The 19,821-nt window shown below is 37.1% G+C and overlaps 1 protein-coding gene across 1 annotated transcript in view; it reads right to left on the minus strand.

The window, feature by feature from the left end:
• The window catches only part of dnah7 (dynein, axonemal, heavy chain 7), a 109,427-nt gene extending 96,720 nt beyond the window's left edge, over positions 1–12,707 (minus strand). Inside the window, exons 1-19 of the mRNA XM_685051.8 lie at positions 12,651–12,707; positions 12,405–12,573; positions 10,819–10,890; positions 10,644–10,734; positions 10,372–10,537; positions 10,196–10,286; positions 8,494–8,674; positions 8,202–8,274; positions 7,769–7,894; positions 6,748–6,867; positions 6,343–6,526; positions 6,012–6,191; positions 5,357–5,629; positions 5,147–5,274; positions 4,999–5,077; positions 4,666–4,890; positions 3,591–3,737; positions 2,653–2,973; positions 2,036–2,403 (exon numbers count right to left, since the gene is read on the minus strand). Coding sequence (XP_690143.4) covers positions 2,036–2,403; positions 2,653–2,973; positions 3,591–3,737; positions 4,666–4,890; positions 4,999–5,077; positions 5,147–5,274; positions 5,357–5,629; positions 6,012–6,191; positions 6,343–6,526; positions 6,748–6,867; positions 7,769–7,894; positions 8,202–8,274; positions 8,494–8,674; positions 10,196–10,286; positions 10,372–10,537; positions 10,644–10,734; positions 10,819–10,890; positions 12,405–12,416 — 2,837 coding nt within the window. The 5' untranslated portion in view covers positions 12,417–12,573; positions 12,651–12,707. The remainder of the gene's footprint in view (positions 1–2,035; positions 2,404–2,652; positions 2,974–3,590; positions 3,738–4,665; positions 4,891–4,998; positions 5,078–5,146; positions 5,275–5,356; positions 5,630–6,011; positions 6,192–6,342; positions 6,527–6,747; positions 6,868–7,768; positions 7,895–8,201; positions 8,275–8,493; positions 8,675–10,195; positions 10,287–10,371; positions 10,538–10,643; positions 10,735–10,818; positions 10,891–12,404; positions 12,574–12,650) is intronic.
• Between the last annotated feature and the right edge of the window lie 7,114 nt (positions 12,708–19,821).

The following is a 19,821-nucleotide window of genomic DNA, read 5'->3' on the forward strand; positions in this document are numbered from 1 at the left end:
GCACCAACAGTAAGTCTCCCTTATCTGACCTATTCACTTCAGGTTTTGGAGTCTCCTCTTATGTTCTGAGGAGTAGATTCAGGTGTGTTTGTTGGTGAGCCTTCAGAAACAAGGTTTGGAATTACTTAAGTAATGGTACCATGCTGAACCATATTCTCATGATACACTAATGCTAATGTTATAGGCATTATAGCTATTTTATTATAACTATATTATTACTTTGCTCAAATCCATTTGGCACAATGGCGGACTTTTGTTTTACTAGGCGATTTTAACAAAGGGATATGTTCACAAATTCAAAATTCTATTTGTATATAAGTGTTGCATGCTTGTTAAATGAACACTTATGGGACCCTATAGACTAATTTCACGTGGCCGGCATTTTAAAAGTGAAAGCGAGGCTGCGTTGGGAAGAAACCTGGAAGTATTGCCTAGAGTCACACAGGAACGGCATTTGCATCTGTGTGCCTGGGTGTATATTTTATCAGTGAATAGAAAGTGTTACAAATGTATCATTTCACCCCTTTCCGAGTGACCTGAAGGTCCATTCTGAATGGATAGTGAAAATAAAAAAGGATATCGGACCTCATGTTCAGCTATTTAAGGTAAATGGCACTAGGTTCTCAAGGTTAATGCGTACCTTGCTTCTAAAGGGGGTCACACACCAGATGCGCCGCTCGGGGACGTGCCGCGTAGCGCCATATAGCACCTTGCATTTCAGAATTCTAAACATAGGTTTTTATCAGGTTACACGCACCGTTTTTTTTTTATTTTCATACTTTTCTCTTTTATTGCAGTTTATGTAAAGCACTTTAAATTGCCACTGTATAAGAAATGTGCCAAATAAATAAACTTGCCTTGCCTAGACAGCATTTTCTTTCCCAAACACATGTTTTAGATGCAATTTATCAAACTCAAGTTAATCAACTGATTCTTTCACTACATTTGACTTGTCACGATACTGATTTTTGGTACTTAAAATGTTTATTTCCCGCTAACATTTAAGCACTGTTGAGTAGTACAGTAATTGAACTGTAATGACTGGCTATGAAGGTTCATCAGTTCGTCGCACTTCGTCGATGTTTACTGAGTGCAAACATAGACGCTAATGACAGATTTTCACAGCTTTAAAACGCTCCAGTGTCTGTGCATCTGTATTTACCCTCGATGAAGAGTGGTGAACTGATAGCCATCACAGCTAATCATAGTCATTTTTGTTGAGCACTGGTAAAAACTATGGCAAATCAGCGGTGTTTAAGAATGCACTCAACAGCGCTTAAATGTTAGCAGGAAATTGACGTCTTTAAATTTCAGTATCAGGACAACACTATTACAGACAACATGAGGGTGTGCTACAGAGGACTGCACTGTTTTATCGCTCACCACGTTACATAGGCTGAAGCAGGGAAGTGTTTAACTGGTGCCATGAACTGAAGCCTAGGAGGACACTTAAGCTCTATTACTCTTTAAGAGGTTATCATTTTGTTTGATGCTTAATATGCTTTTAATTGTTTAAATTAAACTTAACTGAATGATCTGGTGATGTTTACACCATATCTGCACTTTGAAACTGCAGCAACAGATGGAGGTTTGTAGTCCACAGCAGGTTGTTGCAATGTTTACACTGCAGAAAATGATTTTCTTACTTAGATTCCTTAAATCAAGCAAAATAATCTGCCAATGGGGTAAGCAAAATAATATTATCACAAATCGAAAAACAAGATTATTTTGCTTCCCCAATTGGCAGATTATTTTGCTTGATTTAAGGAAAAACTCACTTCATTTTGGCATATTATTTCTTAAAACAAGACAATATGTTTTGATTGTGTTGAAAATGCTTCTAAGTAAGAAAAGCATTTTTTGCAGTGTACAGTGCTGATGCTATACTTCCAGGTTTCTTCCCACCGCAGCCTTGCATTCGTTTTTTAAAAGGGCGGCCACATTAAATAAGCATATTGTTTTCTGCAAGTGTAAAGCCAGGAATGAAAAAACATTTAATAAAGGGAAGTACAGACACTCATTTCCTATCCCTCACCGTATCTCAGCCTCAAACGGCTTGATGAATGGTGAGCCTCTCATGGTTTGAGTCTTGACAATATGATCGTCTAACAGCATTTGGACCTCATCCAATGAGGACAGAATGGAGGTCCCCGTTTCACGATAGGGCAGAAGGGTGAACTCCATCCCAGCCCATTCACTGACCATGCGCTCCATGGCCTTCTCAAGTCCGTGCTCCTTACTAGCCCCTTCACTGATGGATTCAAAGGCAGAGAGATGAGCTTCCAGATGTAGGGGAAGAAAGTGGGCCACACAGGCATCCTCCTCTGAGGGCTTGAGAGGGAAACCAACAACTGCAGACATGGCCTCCCAGTGGCGCTCGCGCAGACCGGGGTTACAAAGCACCTGCCGAAACAAATCATCTCTGTAATTAATGAGCAGGACAATGTGCAGTCTGTACTCTCATAATTCCCAAGAAAGAGTAGCAGAATTCAGCCTCTTACATGTTTATTTATTAAATATTTGGCTAATCTATAATGTTTTCAGCTAGAAATAAGAATAAGGCACTGTCTGGTATATTTTACCCTCGATAAACATTCAATAGATTTCTCCTACATCCTCAAAAAAAGAAAGAATGATATCTCTGTATGGCACCTGCACTATAGGAATGTGTTCCTTAAAGGCTTCAACTTCTGCCTTCACAGAGGTGGCAATTTGAAGAGGTTTGGGCAAGTCCTGAAAGGTTTTCTCCAGTTTGTATAGGCCACGGCTGTAGTTTCCCACATCAACTTCCACTTTGTCTGGGTTGACGGCTGTGAGTGGGCCCGTCACCCACTGATGGTGCTGGCTCTGAAACTCAGCTGCCGTCTCATAGAGCCGCAGATAAGGGAGCAGTTGGTCTTGAACAGTTTTGCGTTGTGGATACTGAGAGACAGGCCAGTCAAAGGCTTCCTCTTCCTGGTTGATGCCTCTGATCTGAAAGATAGGACAGTGCATTAGTTTAATTTTTGGAGGTGCATTGAAAAGAGCAGCTTTTCTCAGAGAATTTCTAAGACACTTTGACAAATCCAGTTGACAAACTGGATTTTAACTTACATTTTTACTGCACTGTGACTAGGCTTTGGCATCAGGATGACATGAACAATAGGTTTTCCTTCTACTGGACAGGAATTTATTCAGTAAATGGGCTTACTATCACTGTTTATATGCACGTCTTTCTACTTCCTCCATCAACCTTCCAGCTATGTAAGTAAGAAATGTATATTTATATAACGCATTTATTGTGTATGGCCATACACCCAAAGCGCTTCACAATCATGAGAGGGGTCTCTCCACACCACCACCAGTGTGCAGCATCCACCTGGATGATGCTACGGCAGCCACAGGACAACGGCACCAGTGCGCTCACCACACACCAGCTATAGGTGTAGTGGAGAGACAGTGATAGAGCCAATTCCGTGGATTCAGCTAAGAGGTTTTAGAGTTTTATTTGCATATTAGTGTTTCCATCCTTCATTTATTTATTTAATATCCCAAAAACAAAATTGAAAATGGATGATAAATCAGCTAAACACAATCAAAATGCTTTGTACCTTTTCCATAACCAATTCCAGTTTGGAATTGAGGGACTGGGCTTTTTTCAGATACTTGTTGAGCTCAGAGAGGTCACCAAAGTTCACAAACTCCTCCACTTGCTGTTCATAGCTTTTAATATCCTCCAAAATCCTCTCGCACCTCAACTATAATTAGAAAGCAGAGATTATTACACACATTAGTGCAACATCGACTACGTTTACATGGACATCAGTAATTGAATTATGTGCCTTAATCTGAATAAGACAATAATATGATTAGGGTGTTTACATGAACTGCTTTTTGAATGTTCCTTTCATGATCCCGTTATAGCACATAATTCGATTAACATCTTTGCGTCACCATGCACTCCACATTTCCTCCGGAGTAACATGTAATTTTGAGTGTTTCGGTTTTAATTTGTTGATTTTAACTGCAGTTTAGCACTTTCACTTTCATTCGGGAACATTTCATGCATGCCCACTTGACAAACAAGATATTGGATGCGAGTATGAACTGCTGGAAGATTATTGTTTTAAAGGATTTTCATTCTGCACACCAAATGGGAGAAAAAAACTGTATGTCTGTGGTCCTTTACTGACTCGATAGGTGCAGAGAATAGTGTATGGACTATTCTGTCGCAAAACACGACAAAAAGTCCTACATAACGGTAATAATTTGATTAAGGTGTTTATATGTCTGTACCGAGCTTCAATAATGCTATCATCATAGTCCACATGTCTTAATCTGCATTCTGTTTAGTTCAGTTATAACCTTAATTGGGTTAAATTAATCAAAAATCGCTGTTTACATAGTAGACTCTTAATCATATTAAAATCGGATTATTGATGTCCATGTAAACAAACAATGTGCAGTTGTTCATCACAATTGAATATAAGCTTAACAAGTTACTAAGTTTAATATTAAGGCCCATGCTTTTGCCTGGATATTTATTTCTTCATTGTTGTAATATGCACTATACAGTTTAATATACAAAGTGTTGTGTAATGTGAAGACTTGTTGTGTATGTAGATCTGTTGCCATGATGACATTGTCTGTAATGGCTGATTAGCCAGCGTGTGGTATCTCTAGTACCTTGAGGCCATCCTGGAACTGGCCGGTCTTCTCTTTGATAATCTGGCGGTGCTGATCAAAGATGGAAGGCATGCGTGCATGACGCTGGAAGGTCTTGCTGTTCAGCTGAATGTCTGTAGGCGAGAATGTGACATAATCCACCAAGAAACACAACCTGTTGTTGGACTCCTGGAGCTTCATTTCCAACTGAAGAATTTCCTCTTCCTCCACCTTTGCCACATATGCCTATTGCATAAATAACAAATAACATAAAACATACTTAACAATATCTTTTTTGTCAACCGTACCAAAAAGCAGAGGTATTACATTTGAACAAAACTCGGTCAGTGTTACCCTAAGTTCCATGAGTTCCTCTGTGTTTGATGGACTTCTGAGGGCTTTATTTGCTATAGTATCATATTCCTCACACAATCTAGAAAGATCAGCAAGATTATTAGAATGTCACCGACAAAACATTTCTGTCAATCTGTCTTTGACTTACTTGTTATTGAACTCCTGATGACCCTGCAACATATGATTTACCAGTTTCTGCAAAAGACCCTCTGCTCGCTTTACAAGGGCACGGACCAGATCATGGGAGTGCAGTTCAAACATACCCAAACGCACCACCTAAAAAACAAAATGCTAAATATTCTCAATCTGTCATATTTCTGTGAGGAAATGCTAGTAGAATATACATAGCTGCATGTACCTTCACTGTGCTGCATTGGATTTCATCAGCCAGTTGTTGGTAGCGGATCACCTCCATCATCAGCTCCTGGAAAGAGTGCTGCTCCAGCAAAAACTGAGTAACATCCTCCTCAGCTTGCTGGGACACCAGCGGAGCATACTTATCATAGAGATGGACATGCTTCAAAGGCTCAGCACTTTCTGCACGTATTACCCGTCTGACCTTCTCCTGCTGGGCCTCCAGGATCTCTGGTAGGATGATGGGCTTTAGAGTATGGTGTGTTTCTGGGCCAGGCTGGAATACAAAAAATTACATGTATGAAATATAATTGGCAGGGATCACAGTAAAGACTGCACTGGGATTTGTTAGATTATACAGTAGCAAGAAACTTTCTCTGTGCCAATATCATTCATAATTTGCTCTAAGTTTATGTATAGATATGTGTATAAAATATATGTTAACTCCTGTTTCAGAATTAGTCCTTTTAAACAACAAATTGCACACTAGGGAGGACATTTTGAATCCTAAAACATATAGTGTGTTTGAAATTATTCCAAAGATCTCCAAAGATTAATGACAATTTGATTCCTCGTGATACAATCCCTTTAATATTTTAGCTATCAAACCACACCGCACAAGCAAGATGCAACATAAAATTAAAAAAACATATGTTTACCCATTCTGAGTACAGCTTTGTCTCCACTCGAGGGATCACACTTAAGGATTTCAGCATCGCATTATACACATTTAGCACAGTTACTTCAAAGTCTTTGAAATCAGGTTCAAATTTGATAGTGTTTTGGTCCAGAACCAGTCTTAGGACAAACCCTGGATGCTCATAGACACGCACTGAATGCTTAAATGAAGAAGAAGAAAAAAACATTACTTTGATACAAAAAATAAATAATAAAAGATGCTCTAAAAAGTTACACAGCAATATAAAAATGAAATTTTCATAAAGGAAAGGAAGTTCAGAGATTCAAATGCAGCAGTACAAGAGATCATACAGGGTTCTGGGCGATGAGGTGTGTGTAGTCCTGCATAGACTCAAGTGCCAGGCTTTGGAGCTGTGAGGTCATGAGTGTGGCCACACAATTGTAGAAAGACTGCAGTCGTGCAACACTACTGTTGCTGGGGATCAGATTGCGCTTGTTACCACGATGATAGATTTTCTGCACTTCTGGTATCCAACTTTTTTGAACAAAAGAAAGAAAAAATGAACAAATTATTTGGATTGTTTTTGCAGGGTACGGTCTGTTGAATTCAAGCGCCTAAGCTTGAATATTTGTGATCAACTGAATATTGCAAAGTTGAGTAGTAAGCGAAATTTAGCAGATAGTTGCGATGATTAATTCATTCGGTCAATGATACATTGACAAGCATGCTGTATGAAAACAGCTGAGAGTGCTTACGTGTTGAGAAGGATGCCTGTGGCACGTTCAATGTGTTTGTTGACTAACTGCTGAAAGACAGATAACTCCATAGACTCCTCCTCACTGTGGAAGGCCTCTACATCAATAAGGCGCAACTTCCTGCAGTGAACAAGACAACACAGACATTACCTTAAAGAAAAAGGAAAAAGTAGCATCCACAATGACAGAACCTTAGAATGACATCTCAGCAACATCAATTTTGGGCCTTTATGAAATCAACGTCCATGTAATGTATTAAACATGCATCTACAGAGCACTTTAAATAAATGTTTTGTTTTAAATAAAGTGTAAAGTACTTCAATTTTTGATTCCGTAAATTGAAAATATAGGTCTAAAAAAATTATTGAAGTCAGAATTATTAGCTCCCCTGTTTGTTTTTTCCTCAATTTCTGTTTAATGGAGGGAAGATTTTTTTCAACACATTTTTAAACATAATAGTTTTAATAACTTGTATCTAATAACCGATTTATTTAATCTTTGCCATGATGACAGTAAATAATATTTACTAGATATTTTTCAAGACACTTCTATAAAGCTTAAAGTGACATTTAAAGGCTTAACTAGATTAATTAGGTTAACTAGGCAGGTAAGGGTAATTAGGCAAGTTGTTGTATATTGATGTTTTGTTCTGTAGACTATCGAAAAAATATATAGCGGTTAATAATTTTGACCTTAAAATTTATTTTAAAAATTAACAACTGCTTTTATTCTAGCCAAATTAGAACAAATAAGACTTTCTCCATGTGAAAAAAATATTATCAAACATACTGTGAAAATTTCATTGCTGTTAAACATCATTTGGGAAATATTTAAAAAGGAAAAATATTCAAAGGGGGGGGGGGCTAAAATTTCTGACATCAACTGTATTTATTAATTATAAACATAAATATAATCTATAAACAACTTAAATTATTTCTTAGCATACATTTAATGAATGCTAAAGTGAGACATTCTGGCATTCTCCAGTCTCATAGTGTCTTTATGGTTATGTGACACTTACTTGAAAGAGACTTGCCACAGACCCAGTACTTCCAGCATGGTGTGATTGACTGTGAAAAGATTGTTTCTCATTCTTTTCTGTGCTTGTAGAAATGATTTTTTCCATGGCTTTGGAATAATCTCCATTCTACAAGAGACAAAAAAACTTCCATATAGGTGATTTAACAACAGGATGCTAACAGTTATTATAAGTAAAATCCATTAACTGATGTATTTGTAATGTATTAAAATGTATTTTCTTAAATTATAATGCATAACTAAACAAAGTGAGACGAATTGGAATATACAGTTAACAGCTTCAAACTTTCAAAGTCATGAGTCCACATTATCATGATAAATATGCATCATTAACTAGAATACTTTTATGGCTGTAATTATTATTTTGTTTTTAATCGTGTGAACAGCACCACTAAAATTAATTTAGCAGGACTCACTCCTGTCTGTGTGGGGGGAGATCTCTGGCTTTGAGCTCTTTATTTTCTCTCGGGTCCTGCAGCACAAAGTCCACTGCATGGAGAATAAAGGATGGTCATGGATGGAAAACATTTAATAGCACAGGGATGGTAGCAAATTATAATTAAGTAAATAAATAAATGTTTGTTCAAATAAAAGTTAAACTTGTTTTGTTAGAACAACAAGCACCTTCACCTCAGATTTTGTGTACAGGCATTGCATACAAAAAAAAATCTTGCATCTTTCTATACTGCAAATAGCAGGAGACAGTACCAATATTTTTTTTGATACTGAGCAGATAGTCTTCTCTCATCTCATCTGAAAGAGCCTCAATGGTTCTGGTCAAACTCTTCAGATGTTCTGGGACTAAAGCAAGAACATTCTTAAGCCAGGAATCTTCCATGGCTGCCACATCTTCTGTGCCGATGCCATTGCGGATGTAATAACAGTACCTCTGAAAGAAAGAGTCATAATGTTTGTGTCCATACTGGATGAGGATATACAGAAGTTTTAAAGAGCCCATATTATGGGATTTTGAAAATTCCCCTCCATGTAGTGTGTAACACAGCTCTAAGTGAAGTGAAGTATCCAGCTAAGGCTTAAATCTGTAAGAATAAAAGTTGTTTAAAACGGTTGATTCATCTATAAAAGAGTCGACTCATAGTGCTTCAAACGAGTCGCCTTGATACCGAGTCATTAGGTGTTTCGCCATGACGTACGAACGAAACCAAGTTATTCACGTGCACGCGCAAACCCTGAGAAACCTGCGGCCCCGCCCTCTGACACAGAAACCCAGACACACACACACACAAACACACACACACAAACATGCCGGTCGATTGAAGTCACACTGCAGACGGATATTATCCAGTCTCTACCCAAAGATGAAACCTCAGCATTATAGCCAAGCAGTTGGAAACTACTGGAAACTTCTGCAAACTACATGCTACAAAGAATACTTCATCGGCGTTTGTTAAAGGAAGGATCAGTAAAGAGTAACTTACTGATGGACGTCAGGATGGGTTTCTTCCTCCATTTCTCAAGTGTAAGTATGCGCGATTAAAGTTGTTGCCTCATTTACTCTAGCTTGCAAATGTATTTAGTTGTGATTTGTTACTTGTAACTGCGTGTACTGTATTAGGTTAACTGGCTATATTCTCTTATCGCGTGCAAAGTCACGTTAAAAACGCGACGCGTGCTGCTTTGTTTACGGAGCTCCGTGTACGAGGGTAGTGTGTGCGTGTGTGTGTGTGTGTGTGTGTGTGTGTGTGTGTGCATGCGCTGTCATCCGGAGGTATGTGTGTGTGTGTGTGTGTGCGCGCGTTGTCGTCCGGATGTGTGTGTGTGTTTTTGTGTGTGTGTGTGCGCGCGCGCAAGGACGAGGAAAATATGTGTGTTTGTGTGTGTGTCTGTGAAAAGAGCAGAGTGAGACAAGCTAGGAGATCTCCTCGACAGTTTTTTGAGTTTTTGCTAAATAAAATAGTTAGTTGTCTGTATTTTCAAGTCCATCGACTGTATTTACATTGACCCACTGGCAGCTAAAATCCACGCCTACACTATCGAGCGTGTATGAACTGTGATTACTTTTATATTGCTGATTAGCTGTTGGGCATTTCACTTTCTGACTGAAGGCAGTCGACCAATCGCAACAGATTGTCATCGGTCCAATCAGCGCAGATTAGCTTCGCGCTAAGGAGGGGTTTGGGAACAAATGAATCACTGGTCGATTCATACGGGAGTCGCTGGAATAATTAGGTAAAAATAAATGCAGATTATAAGACCGTGAAAGTGTTTTTTGACCTTGCATGCATATTAGACTGTTGTTGGAGACCCTTACAACCAAGATATGACCCTATTTCATGTATAATATGGGCATTTTAATCAAGCAGAAATAGCCAACTCATATAATATCTCAAGCACTTTATATGTCTAAACTGAAATAAAATAAACATGCAGATAAATGTCTGTCCTTTACCAAAATGTCTTTCTCTGCAGCAGTAGGTGGACCTGAAGTGGATGGGGTGCTGATTTCTGTGACTGATTTAGCAGGGTCATCTTCACGGTGCCTGAAATCATATTGTTCCTTTAGTGATTACATGTGACAGCTACAATTTGTCATAGAGAACTCATCTTTATGCAAATCAAACCCACATAATAATGCTGACGAGAGCACTTCGAAACTGCTCACGATCCCTCTTGGGTTGGACACCACCATGCTGCTTGAAAGACGCTCCTGAAATCCTTCCATCTTTGGTTCCCGCTTGGAGTAAACCTTGCCGACGAGTCTGATGCCACTGTACTCCTGCTTCCTGAATGCCTTTTTAAGGGAGGTTGCAAATATTTTATAGCTGCATTTAGACTAAGGTTGAAAATAGTAACATACTGTAGCTAGCTTTTTTCCTAAATCAAAAAGCATCTCTTACTGGAGAGTAAAAAGCCTTGGGTATCTTGCTGAGCTGTCCCCTGAAGTCTAAAGCTTGGACTTGCTTCATGCCAGCGAGGTTTGGATCGGGCCTAAAATTTCAAGGCATCAAATTCATTGTTGGTTGAGAAGAATAATCTTTATTAAAAGATATATAGAAGATATGTTGGACTTACTCGCTGTATCTGAGGTAAAAGACATACAGATTTGTCTGGTTTCTTGGGGGCATTCCTTTTGCTAAATGACCCCTGGGAGATGATAAATGAGAGAATTAGTAGTCGTAGTAGTAGTCATAGTAGTAGTAGTACTGGAAACTTGTGTGTAGGTGTGTATTTTAAAATTATTATGTAAATAAAGAATTATTGTAATGTCATATAACATAATGTGATAATGAATTATTCAATTAAACCATACTAGTAAAATAGCCAAAGCGTTTTTTACAATTTTTTCAAACAGCAAAAACAAACTTTTTTTTATCACTTGGTGCTTTTAAGTCTCATCTAAAAAATCACCTTCTGTCTCTTGCCTTTAGATTGTAATTAATTAATTTTAATCTGTTTTATATTTTGCTTAATTTTTATATATAGGTATAGATTTGGTATGCTGGTCGTTTTGTAAAGCACGTTGGTCAACATCTGTTGTTTTTAAATGTGCTCTATAAATAAAGCAAACAAACAAACAACAAACAAACAAAATTATATATTGTTTAGCTATAATTTCTGCTGTGCCTTCTATGGTACTACTACGATACAATAATTTACATTTCCTTGTGCCTACAGCTTTGTAATTTCACATGCTGTGAAATGCCTTTTATGTTTGCCAAAAATGTAACCTTTTTAAGTTAAAGTTGGAATTAATACAGGTTTGTTGCCAATAATATCCAGTCGTGGACAGTGAGTGACAACAAAGTAGATGTAATTATTTAGTACTTAAACAAGTTGCTTTTTCCACATTAAAAAAAAATCTGTAATTTACTATTTCTGCTGGGGGAGAATTTTTACTTTTAACTTTAGATTTCAGATTTCAAACTCAAATATTTTACTTTTCACTCAACTACTTTTTGAAAATTCAGTCGCATATTTATGCACAAAGACATTCAGATACAATATTGTAAAAGAAAGCATACACTATGTGAAGTTTTTATTAAACCTAAACTTGCAGCTTCACAAATAACCTCAAATTGACATGGCCTGCTCTGAAATTTTAGTTGGTTCTAAAGAAAATGGTTAAGATTCAATATTATAAGTACATGATCATTTTAATATGTGTCATTTATTCATTCATTCATTCATTCATTTTCTTTTCAGCTTAGTCCCTTTATTAATCAGGGGTCGCCACAGCGGAATGAACCGCCTGCATATGTGTCTTACTAACTAATAAATAGATCAGTGTGCTAGGAGTAACATAAACCAGTTTGTACATTTACTCAAGTGAAAGTGTAATTAATATATCTGTAACTCAGTTACTTGGTTTGTAATCTTTGTCCACCACTGATCATACACTAAACATTGTATAAGAAAGGGTTTAACTAATCTGATTTCCTCATTCATTTGAAGTGAAGTTCTCTGGAGCGCACGTAAAGCTTCTCTGATGGTATTTCACAGTCAAAAACGAGTTCATCACAGATCACATACATAGGCCTATTTACTTTTAATACGGTAAATCATATGCTTTGATGGTAACTGTAAGTAAAATTATTCATTAAAAAAGTAAACATACTCTTGTTAGCCTGAGAGAGAAAGAAAAAAAACACTTCACTCACTGGCATATCCATGGTTAGCACTTTGTGTTTGCGTCTTCACATTGAATGAAGTATTTATTTTCACTTCTGAGCTGAGGCAACGCCGTATTTCACACATCTGCAAGAGAAGAGCTTAGCCACCTGTCCAACGCTCTCTATGCTACACAGTAACTTGAACACGACGCTTTCTCTGAAAAAAAATAACGCTGTTATTAGTACAGAAAATTGAAAACTTATTTTAAGTGGTTACTCGTGTTTGTTTGGTACCTTATCCGCTTATGAAAGATACGTTGCTAGCCCGGTAACCAAGGAAGCGTGAGGCACAGCGGAACGGGCTTTGATTGGTCTACATTAGAAGTGAGGCAGCAGTGCCCTCCCCTCCCCTGCACCCACACACAGTGATGATTTGTGTGTACAGTATTTAATATACTTGTGTACGGTATTTGGTACTTTTGAGTGTGTATTATTTGCGTTCCTTTATATTTTTGTGTCTGATTTGGAGTTATTGACGTAAATAAGAAAGAAAGAAAGAAAGAAAGAAAGAAAGAAAGAAAGAAAGAAAGAAAGAAAGAAAGAAAGAAAGAAAGAAAGAAAGAAATTATATTATATAAGAATAATTTATAAATGTATTTGTTTATTTATTAGTTTATTTTGTATTTATTATTTTAATAATGATTATAAAACATAATTTAATATTTACTTTTATATTTAATATTATTTTCATTTTTTGTATATATTGTATGATAATTTTCAGAAGACACACACATACGTCACTACGTAACCTGTCAAGCATATTTAGAACAAGAGTATTGGATGATATTTTTTTTTAAAAAACTATTCCAGCATCACGGTGCAGCACCAAAGCACTAAACAAGCACTGCCAATACATTTCCACTAGGTTATATTCATTTGTCAGCAAGTTGTTTTAAATAATTTAATAATATATATTATTCATATGTGTTATGCTGAAAGTCAAAGCTACAGGTTCACACATTTTTATCCCAAAAATATGACATGTTTAATTTGTCTGGGTTCCTTTTCATTTGTTCCTTCCTTAAGTGCTTTAAGAAGCTGATTAAAAACTACATCTGCTCTGTACTACCCGCTCACACTGACCCTATGCAATTTGCATACAGAAACAACCGCTCCACGGATGATGCAATTGCTTTCAACTTGCACACTGCTCTCTCTCACATGGAAAACAAAAACACATATGTGAGAATGCTGTTTGTGGACTGCAGCTCATCATTCAACACCATAGTGCCTGCCAAGCTGGTGGTGAAGTTCCAGGCTATGGGCCTACACAGCTCTCTGTGCAACTGACTCCTGGATTTCCTGTCAAGCAGACGCCAGGTGGTCAGAATGAACATCATTACATCATCCACGCTGATCCTCATCACTGGTGCTCTACAAGGCTGTGTTCTCAGCCCACTCTTGTACTCCCTGTACACACATGACTGTAAAGTCAAACACAGCTCCAACGTCATCGTTAAATTTGCTGATGGCACAATGGTGGTAGGCCTAATCACAGATAATGATAAAACGGCCAACAGAGACGAGGTGCACACTCTGACGCAGTGGTGTCAGGAAAACCACCTCTCACTCAACATCAGCAAAACCAAGGAGCTGGTGGTGGATTTCAGGAGAGACAAGAAAGAACATAATCCCATCACCATCAACGGGACACCAGTAGAGAGAGTCAGCACTTTCAAACTTCTTGGAGTACACATCGCTGAGAATCTGACATGGACTGCTCACAGACGCAGTGCTGAGGAAAGCACAACAATGCCTCTTCTTCCTCAGGCATCTTAGGAGGTTTGGAATGAGCACACACAACCTCCACTCGTTCTACACCTGCACTGTGGAGAGCATCCTCACTGGCTGTATTACCACCTGGTATGGAAACAGCAACAGCAGCAATAGCAAAGGCCTACATAGGATTGTGCGATTTGCTGGGCGCGTAGTAGGAGCTGAGCTTCCCTCCCTCCATCACATCTACACCAGGCAGTGCATGAGGAAAGCCAAGAGAATCATCAGCGACTCCAGCCACTCAAGCCATAGAATTTTTTCTCTGCTACCCTCAGGCAAATGGTTCCGCAGCATCCGGTCACTCACAATGAACAATTAACACACACCACACAAACTTTTCCATATACCTCACTGCATACCATCAAGGTGTAGCATGCACTGCACTTTAACCAATTCATACTTAAAACAATACCTCCTACAACTATGTGGACACCTATTCATTGTTTGTATTGCTGTCAACATTGCCAATTTTTCATTGTCCTGTTTTTTTGAAGGTATGTTGTTGTATGTTGTTGTATTTTGCACTGTCATTGTATTTGCTCTATCTGTATTTTGCACTGTCATTGTATTTGCACTGTCTGTATTTTTGTACTGTCTGGAGCCAGCACCAAAGCTTTTCCCTCATCATAACACACGTGCTGCTGATGATGTGACAATAAAAGTGATTTGATTTGACTTGCAAATAAACTAGTCACTCAATCATAAACAAATCAAATCAAATCATGAAGGACATGAAGAAAATTCTGAATGGAGAGAAATAAATAAAATAAAATATTGAAAAGCATGAGATGTTTCAAATGAAGGAAATGCATGGGAATGGTGTCAAAAGCAAAAACAGACAGAGTTTCATTAACATCTCACAGTGTCCGAGTAACATCAATCAGAGTCAACATTACAGTGCTCTGACATCAGACCCCTGCTGCTTTTATCATCAGTACATGATGACATCTCTCAGAGGAAAACCATCTCTCTGTATGAGACTGTTTATGTGTGTGATTGACTTTAACACAGAGTTTTGTTGTTGTTGTTTTAAATGGTTGAACATAGTACAAAAAAGCTGTCATCTTTTAACTGGTGAGAAGTTTGTGTATTTAATAAAAAATCCTGCTTCCTCAAAATTAGAATAAATGTGAAAAGAATAAGTTTTAAAAAATAATAAGTGAACCCTTTCGAGCAAATAATATGCCAGTGGTGATAAAATATTCAGAGAAAATGTAATCTTTAAAAGGTGCACAAACAAGTCCTGTCAACACTAGAGGGAGCAATTACACCACTGATCTGCTATTATGGGGTCTTACCTACAGTCTGGGTCTTCCCTTTAACTAGGCTATTTGTTTTATATTGCAACAAACTCTTGTGGTTGTTAGTATCGGTATAATTATAAAAAAAAAGTGTCACTCGCATGATGATAGACTTGCTAATAGATATTTAATTTCGATATTAATCTAGTCATATGTGTTCACAAATTTATTTAGAAAATATAATAATGAATAATAAACAGGGCTCCCAACTTTTGGTTTTAACTGGGAGTGAGAATTTTACGACTCAAGCCACGCCCCCTACGATGCCACACCCCTTTTTATTTATACACACACACACACACACACACACACACATACGCCAAACACACACACACACACACACATATATATATATATATATATATATATATATATATATATATATATATATATATGCATGCATGCATACATACATACATACATACATACATACATACATACATACATACATACATACATACATATATATATATATATATATATATATATATATATATATAAACAATAATAATTCCTTACATTTATATAGCGCTTTTCTTGGCACTCAAAGCGCTTTACACATAGGAGGAATCTTCTCATCTACATGCAACATAAATAGAATACATAAATATAAATACATAAATAGTTACATAAATAGAATTCCAGCAAATTAAACAAGTTTTAATGATTTACACCAAGAAAGCGTTTTACATCCAGTGTATTTGTTAGAGTCTTTTAAAGAGTTCACATAAATTTCAAAGTCCTTTCTGAAAATAAAAAGTAAGGGTGTTTCTTTGAAAATTCAAATTTATGGATATAAAATTTTGCTAAAAAAAAGCAATAAATCAATAATAAATTTACAATGAGAAGGATTTGGCCAGGATGCCGGGGTTAAACCCGTACTCTTTTTCGAAAGACATCCTGGGATTTTAGGGTATATGCTGAAGCATGCAAATAGGACTTTTAATTTGCCAGTAACTTGGGTTAAGCGCTTCCGGCAAACTGTATTGGCCTTTTTCACACTTCCTGGTTCCGGTAAGCGAAGCAGTGTACCACAACATCCGGTTTCAATGCGACGGAGCAAGAAAGAATGGCAGGGGGGGTCCGGCCAAGATGGCTACCTGATCAGACGTGTTTGTTCGAGCTCCTGCACCATAAGTATTTAGATAGTATAAAAGAACTTTTAACTTGTCGTACATAGTGTTTATCGTTTTATGTAGTTGTTAATTCTACGTTTTTCCCGGAATCGCGTTGTCATGGGGCGTAAACGTGGTCACTCAGGTAATTCTTCGGCTGATGCTAAGACGGCTAACGTTAGCGTTAGCTTTAACGCATGCTCACCGGCCACTACGGGCCATGATTATGTTGTTTCCTGCATGAGCGAAGATGATGCCTTCTGTTTAGCTGAAGAAGAGTTTCCTGCGCTGCCTGTCACTCCGTGTAAATCACCAGTCATAAAGAAAAGAGCAAGTGATGACACTCGAGTTGATATATCGTCACAGTTGTCAGACATAACTCAGTTAATCAACAGCCGATCAGACGGAATAGAGAAAAAGATCTCGGAAATGTCTATTGAACTGAAAGCTGTCGTTGAGAAAGTTACTAATCTTGAGAAACGCATGGATGATGTCGAACAGCCTGTGGCTCATATGCAGCGAAGGATAGATGATATGGAAACTTATTTAAGAAGACGTAATTTGAGGATAGCTGGAATTCCTGAATCTGTGCAAGACATTCGGCTTGAAGTGGTCAAAATCTGCCAAAATGTTCTTCCAAGTGCAAAAGATAAGCTCTCAGATGTTATTGATGTGGTCCATCGTCTCGGGAAGATGCAGCAAGGTGGTCCCAAGGAGCGTCCCAGGGTGACCATTATGCAGTTTTCTGTTCGTTCGTACAGAGATGCTATCTGGAAAGCCGCGAAGAATTCTTCATATTTGAAAGAGAGTGGTCTGCGTTTCATGGAAGATTTCTCAGCTGGAGACCGTGAAAGGAGAAAAAAGTTGTGGCCCGAGGTTCAAAAAGCACGTGCGGATGGGAAGACGGCCTTTTTTGTCGGAGGCAGAGCTTACATTCAAGGACAGGGAGAAATTATCCTGCATACATAAAGTGCCTTCAGACTTTTAGCATTTTGACTTTGACTTTTATTGTGCACTTTTCAAACATTGACATGGAATTGTTGCATACAATTTAGAGTCTGCCTCTTATTATATATATTTTATTTGTTATAAAAAAAAAGTTCTTTTTGCAAATTTTTGTCGTTTAAGATGGTGCTGCTCTTTTGAGGGTTTTTTATTTTGAGACCTTTTTTGGAGAATATATTTTCATAATTACAAAAGTTATCTGAGCCAACACAACTTTCCTTAAACAGGTTAATTGTTCCATTGTTTGTGTGTTCTTTAAATGTCTTTATCTGTGGTGTCCTTAAACGCCAGGGGTTTAAGAGATGCTGTTAAACGCAAGGCCTTATTTTTGTTTTCTAGGCAATTTAGTTCTGATTTTGTGTTTTTTCAAGAGTCTCATTCAGAAGTTACTGATGTTAATTTTTGGAAATTGCAGTGGGGTAGCGAGATATGGTTCTCACATGGTACAAACCACTCTGCTGGAGTATCCAGTTTAAAAAATAATTTTGCAGGTGATGTGTTGCACACTTACTGTGATGAAAGCGGGCATTTTATTTTGTTACTTTTAAAGTGTTATAATGTGAACCTTATTCTTGTTAATTACTATGGGTATAATTCTAAAGCTGAAAATGATCAATTACTATTTATTTTAGAAGATAAGCTTACTTATTGGCAGTCAAAATTCCCAAATGCATATTTAGTAATTGGTGGTGATTTTAATACTGTCCTAAATGAATCTCTTGATAGATGGCCACCTGGTCGCTCGTCAAATTCAAATACAACTCTGAAAGCTTTTATGGATAGGTTAGAGCTTATAGATATTTGGAGGATTCAAAATGTAAATAATAGAACTTATACATGGAGCAATAAAAATTCTTCCAGACTTTCAAGAATTGACTTTTGGTTAGTCTCCAGAAACCTTGATAAAGATAATATTTATATTGATATCTCAACAACGCCACTAACAGATCATAAGGCTGTTTCCATTAAAATCTTATTTTCTTCTGATTCTAAACTTAACAAGGGCTGCTCTTATTGGAAAATGAACAGTTCTTTACTTGAACATAATGAGGTTAAAGTAGAGCTAGAAAGGCTTATAGGTCTTTATTGGAATAAAGCTAAACAGGAAAGCTCATTTGGTATTAATTGGGAACTGTTAAAATATGAAATTGGAAAATTCTTCAGAAAATTTAGTGCTAATTTGGCTAAAACTAAGCGTCTTGAGGAAACTAATATTGTTAGCGAAATTTCATCTATTACCGGGATCCTGCCTGAAAATCTCTCTGATAACCAGAAGGAACACTTAATTGATTTGCAATTCAAGTTGGATAATTTATACAAATTAAAAGCAGAAGGGGCTTTTATAAGGTCAAGGCAAAGGTGGTTTGAATATGGTGAACAAATGTCTTCCTATTTTTTCAAGCTTGAAAAAAATAGGTCAAAACATAACTCTATTTGTCAATTAAAAATTGGAGAGCTTGTTTCTGAAAATCCCAAAGAAATTTCCCAACATTGTTATAAGTTTTATTCCAATTTGTATAAATCAAAATTTAATCTAGTTGATCTGGATACCTTTACAACATTTCTTGGTGATATTAATTCTATTAGTAATGATGAAAAAACTGTGTGTGACTCACCAATTACTATTAGTGAGGTTAAGGAAGCAATTTTGCATTTAAAAGGTAACAAGTCACCTGGTAGTGATGGGATAACAGCCGAATTCTATAAACTATATTCTGATTTAGTATCTCCGTTCCTTCTCCAAGTGTTTATAGAAGGTTTAAACTGTTCTGAGCTCCCTGTTAGTATGAAACAAGGTGTCATTTGTTTGATACCTAAACCTAAAAAGGATACACTTCTTTTAGATAACTGGAGACCCATCAGTTTACTTAATAACGATTATAAATTGTTTGCCCTTATTTTTTCAAAGCGTTTTAAGTTGGTTTTACACTCCATTATTGATGAAAATCAGTCAGGTTTTATGAAAAATCGTCACATTTTTAATAACATTAGACTTGTTTTTGACCTAATTGATTATTCAGATTTTATTCAAGATGATAGTTTAATTTTGTTTTTGGATTTCTTCAAAGCTTTTGACACCATTGAGCATCCTTTCATCTATTTTTGTTTAGAAAAATTCGGTTTTGGACCCTACTTTTGTAATGCAATGAGTACAATGTATGCTGGGGGAAATAGCTCAGTGAAATTAGGACATGGAACTACACAGAG

Source organism: Danio rerio, chromosome 9 (assembly GCF_049306965.1).
Source record: "Danio rerio strain Tuebingen ecotype United States chromosome 9, GRCz12tu, whole genome shotgun sequence".
In the NCBI taxonomy this organism is placed as follows: domain Eukaryota; kingdom Metazoa; phylum Chordata; class Actinopteri; order Cypriniformes; family Danionidae; genus Danio; species Danio rerio.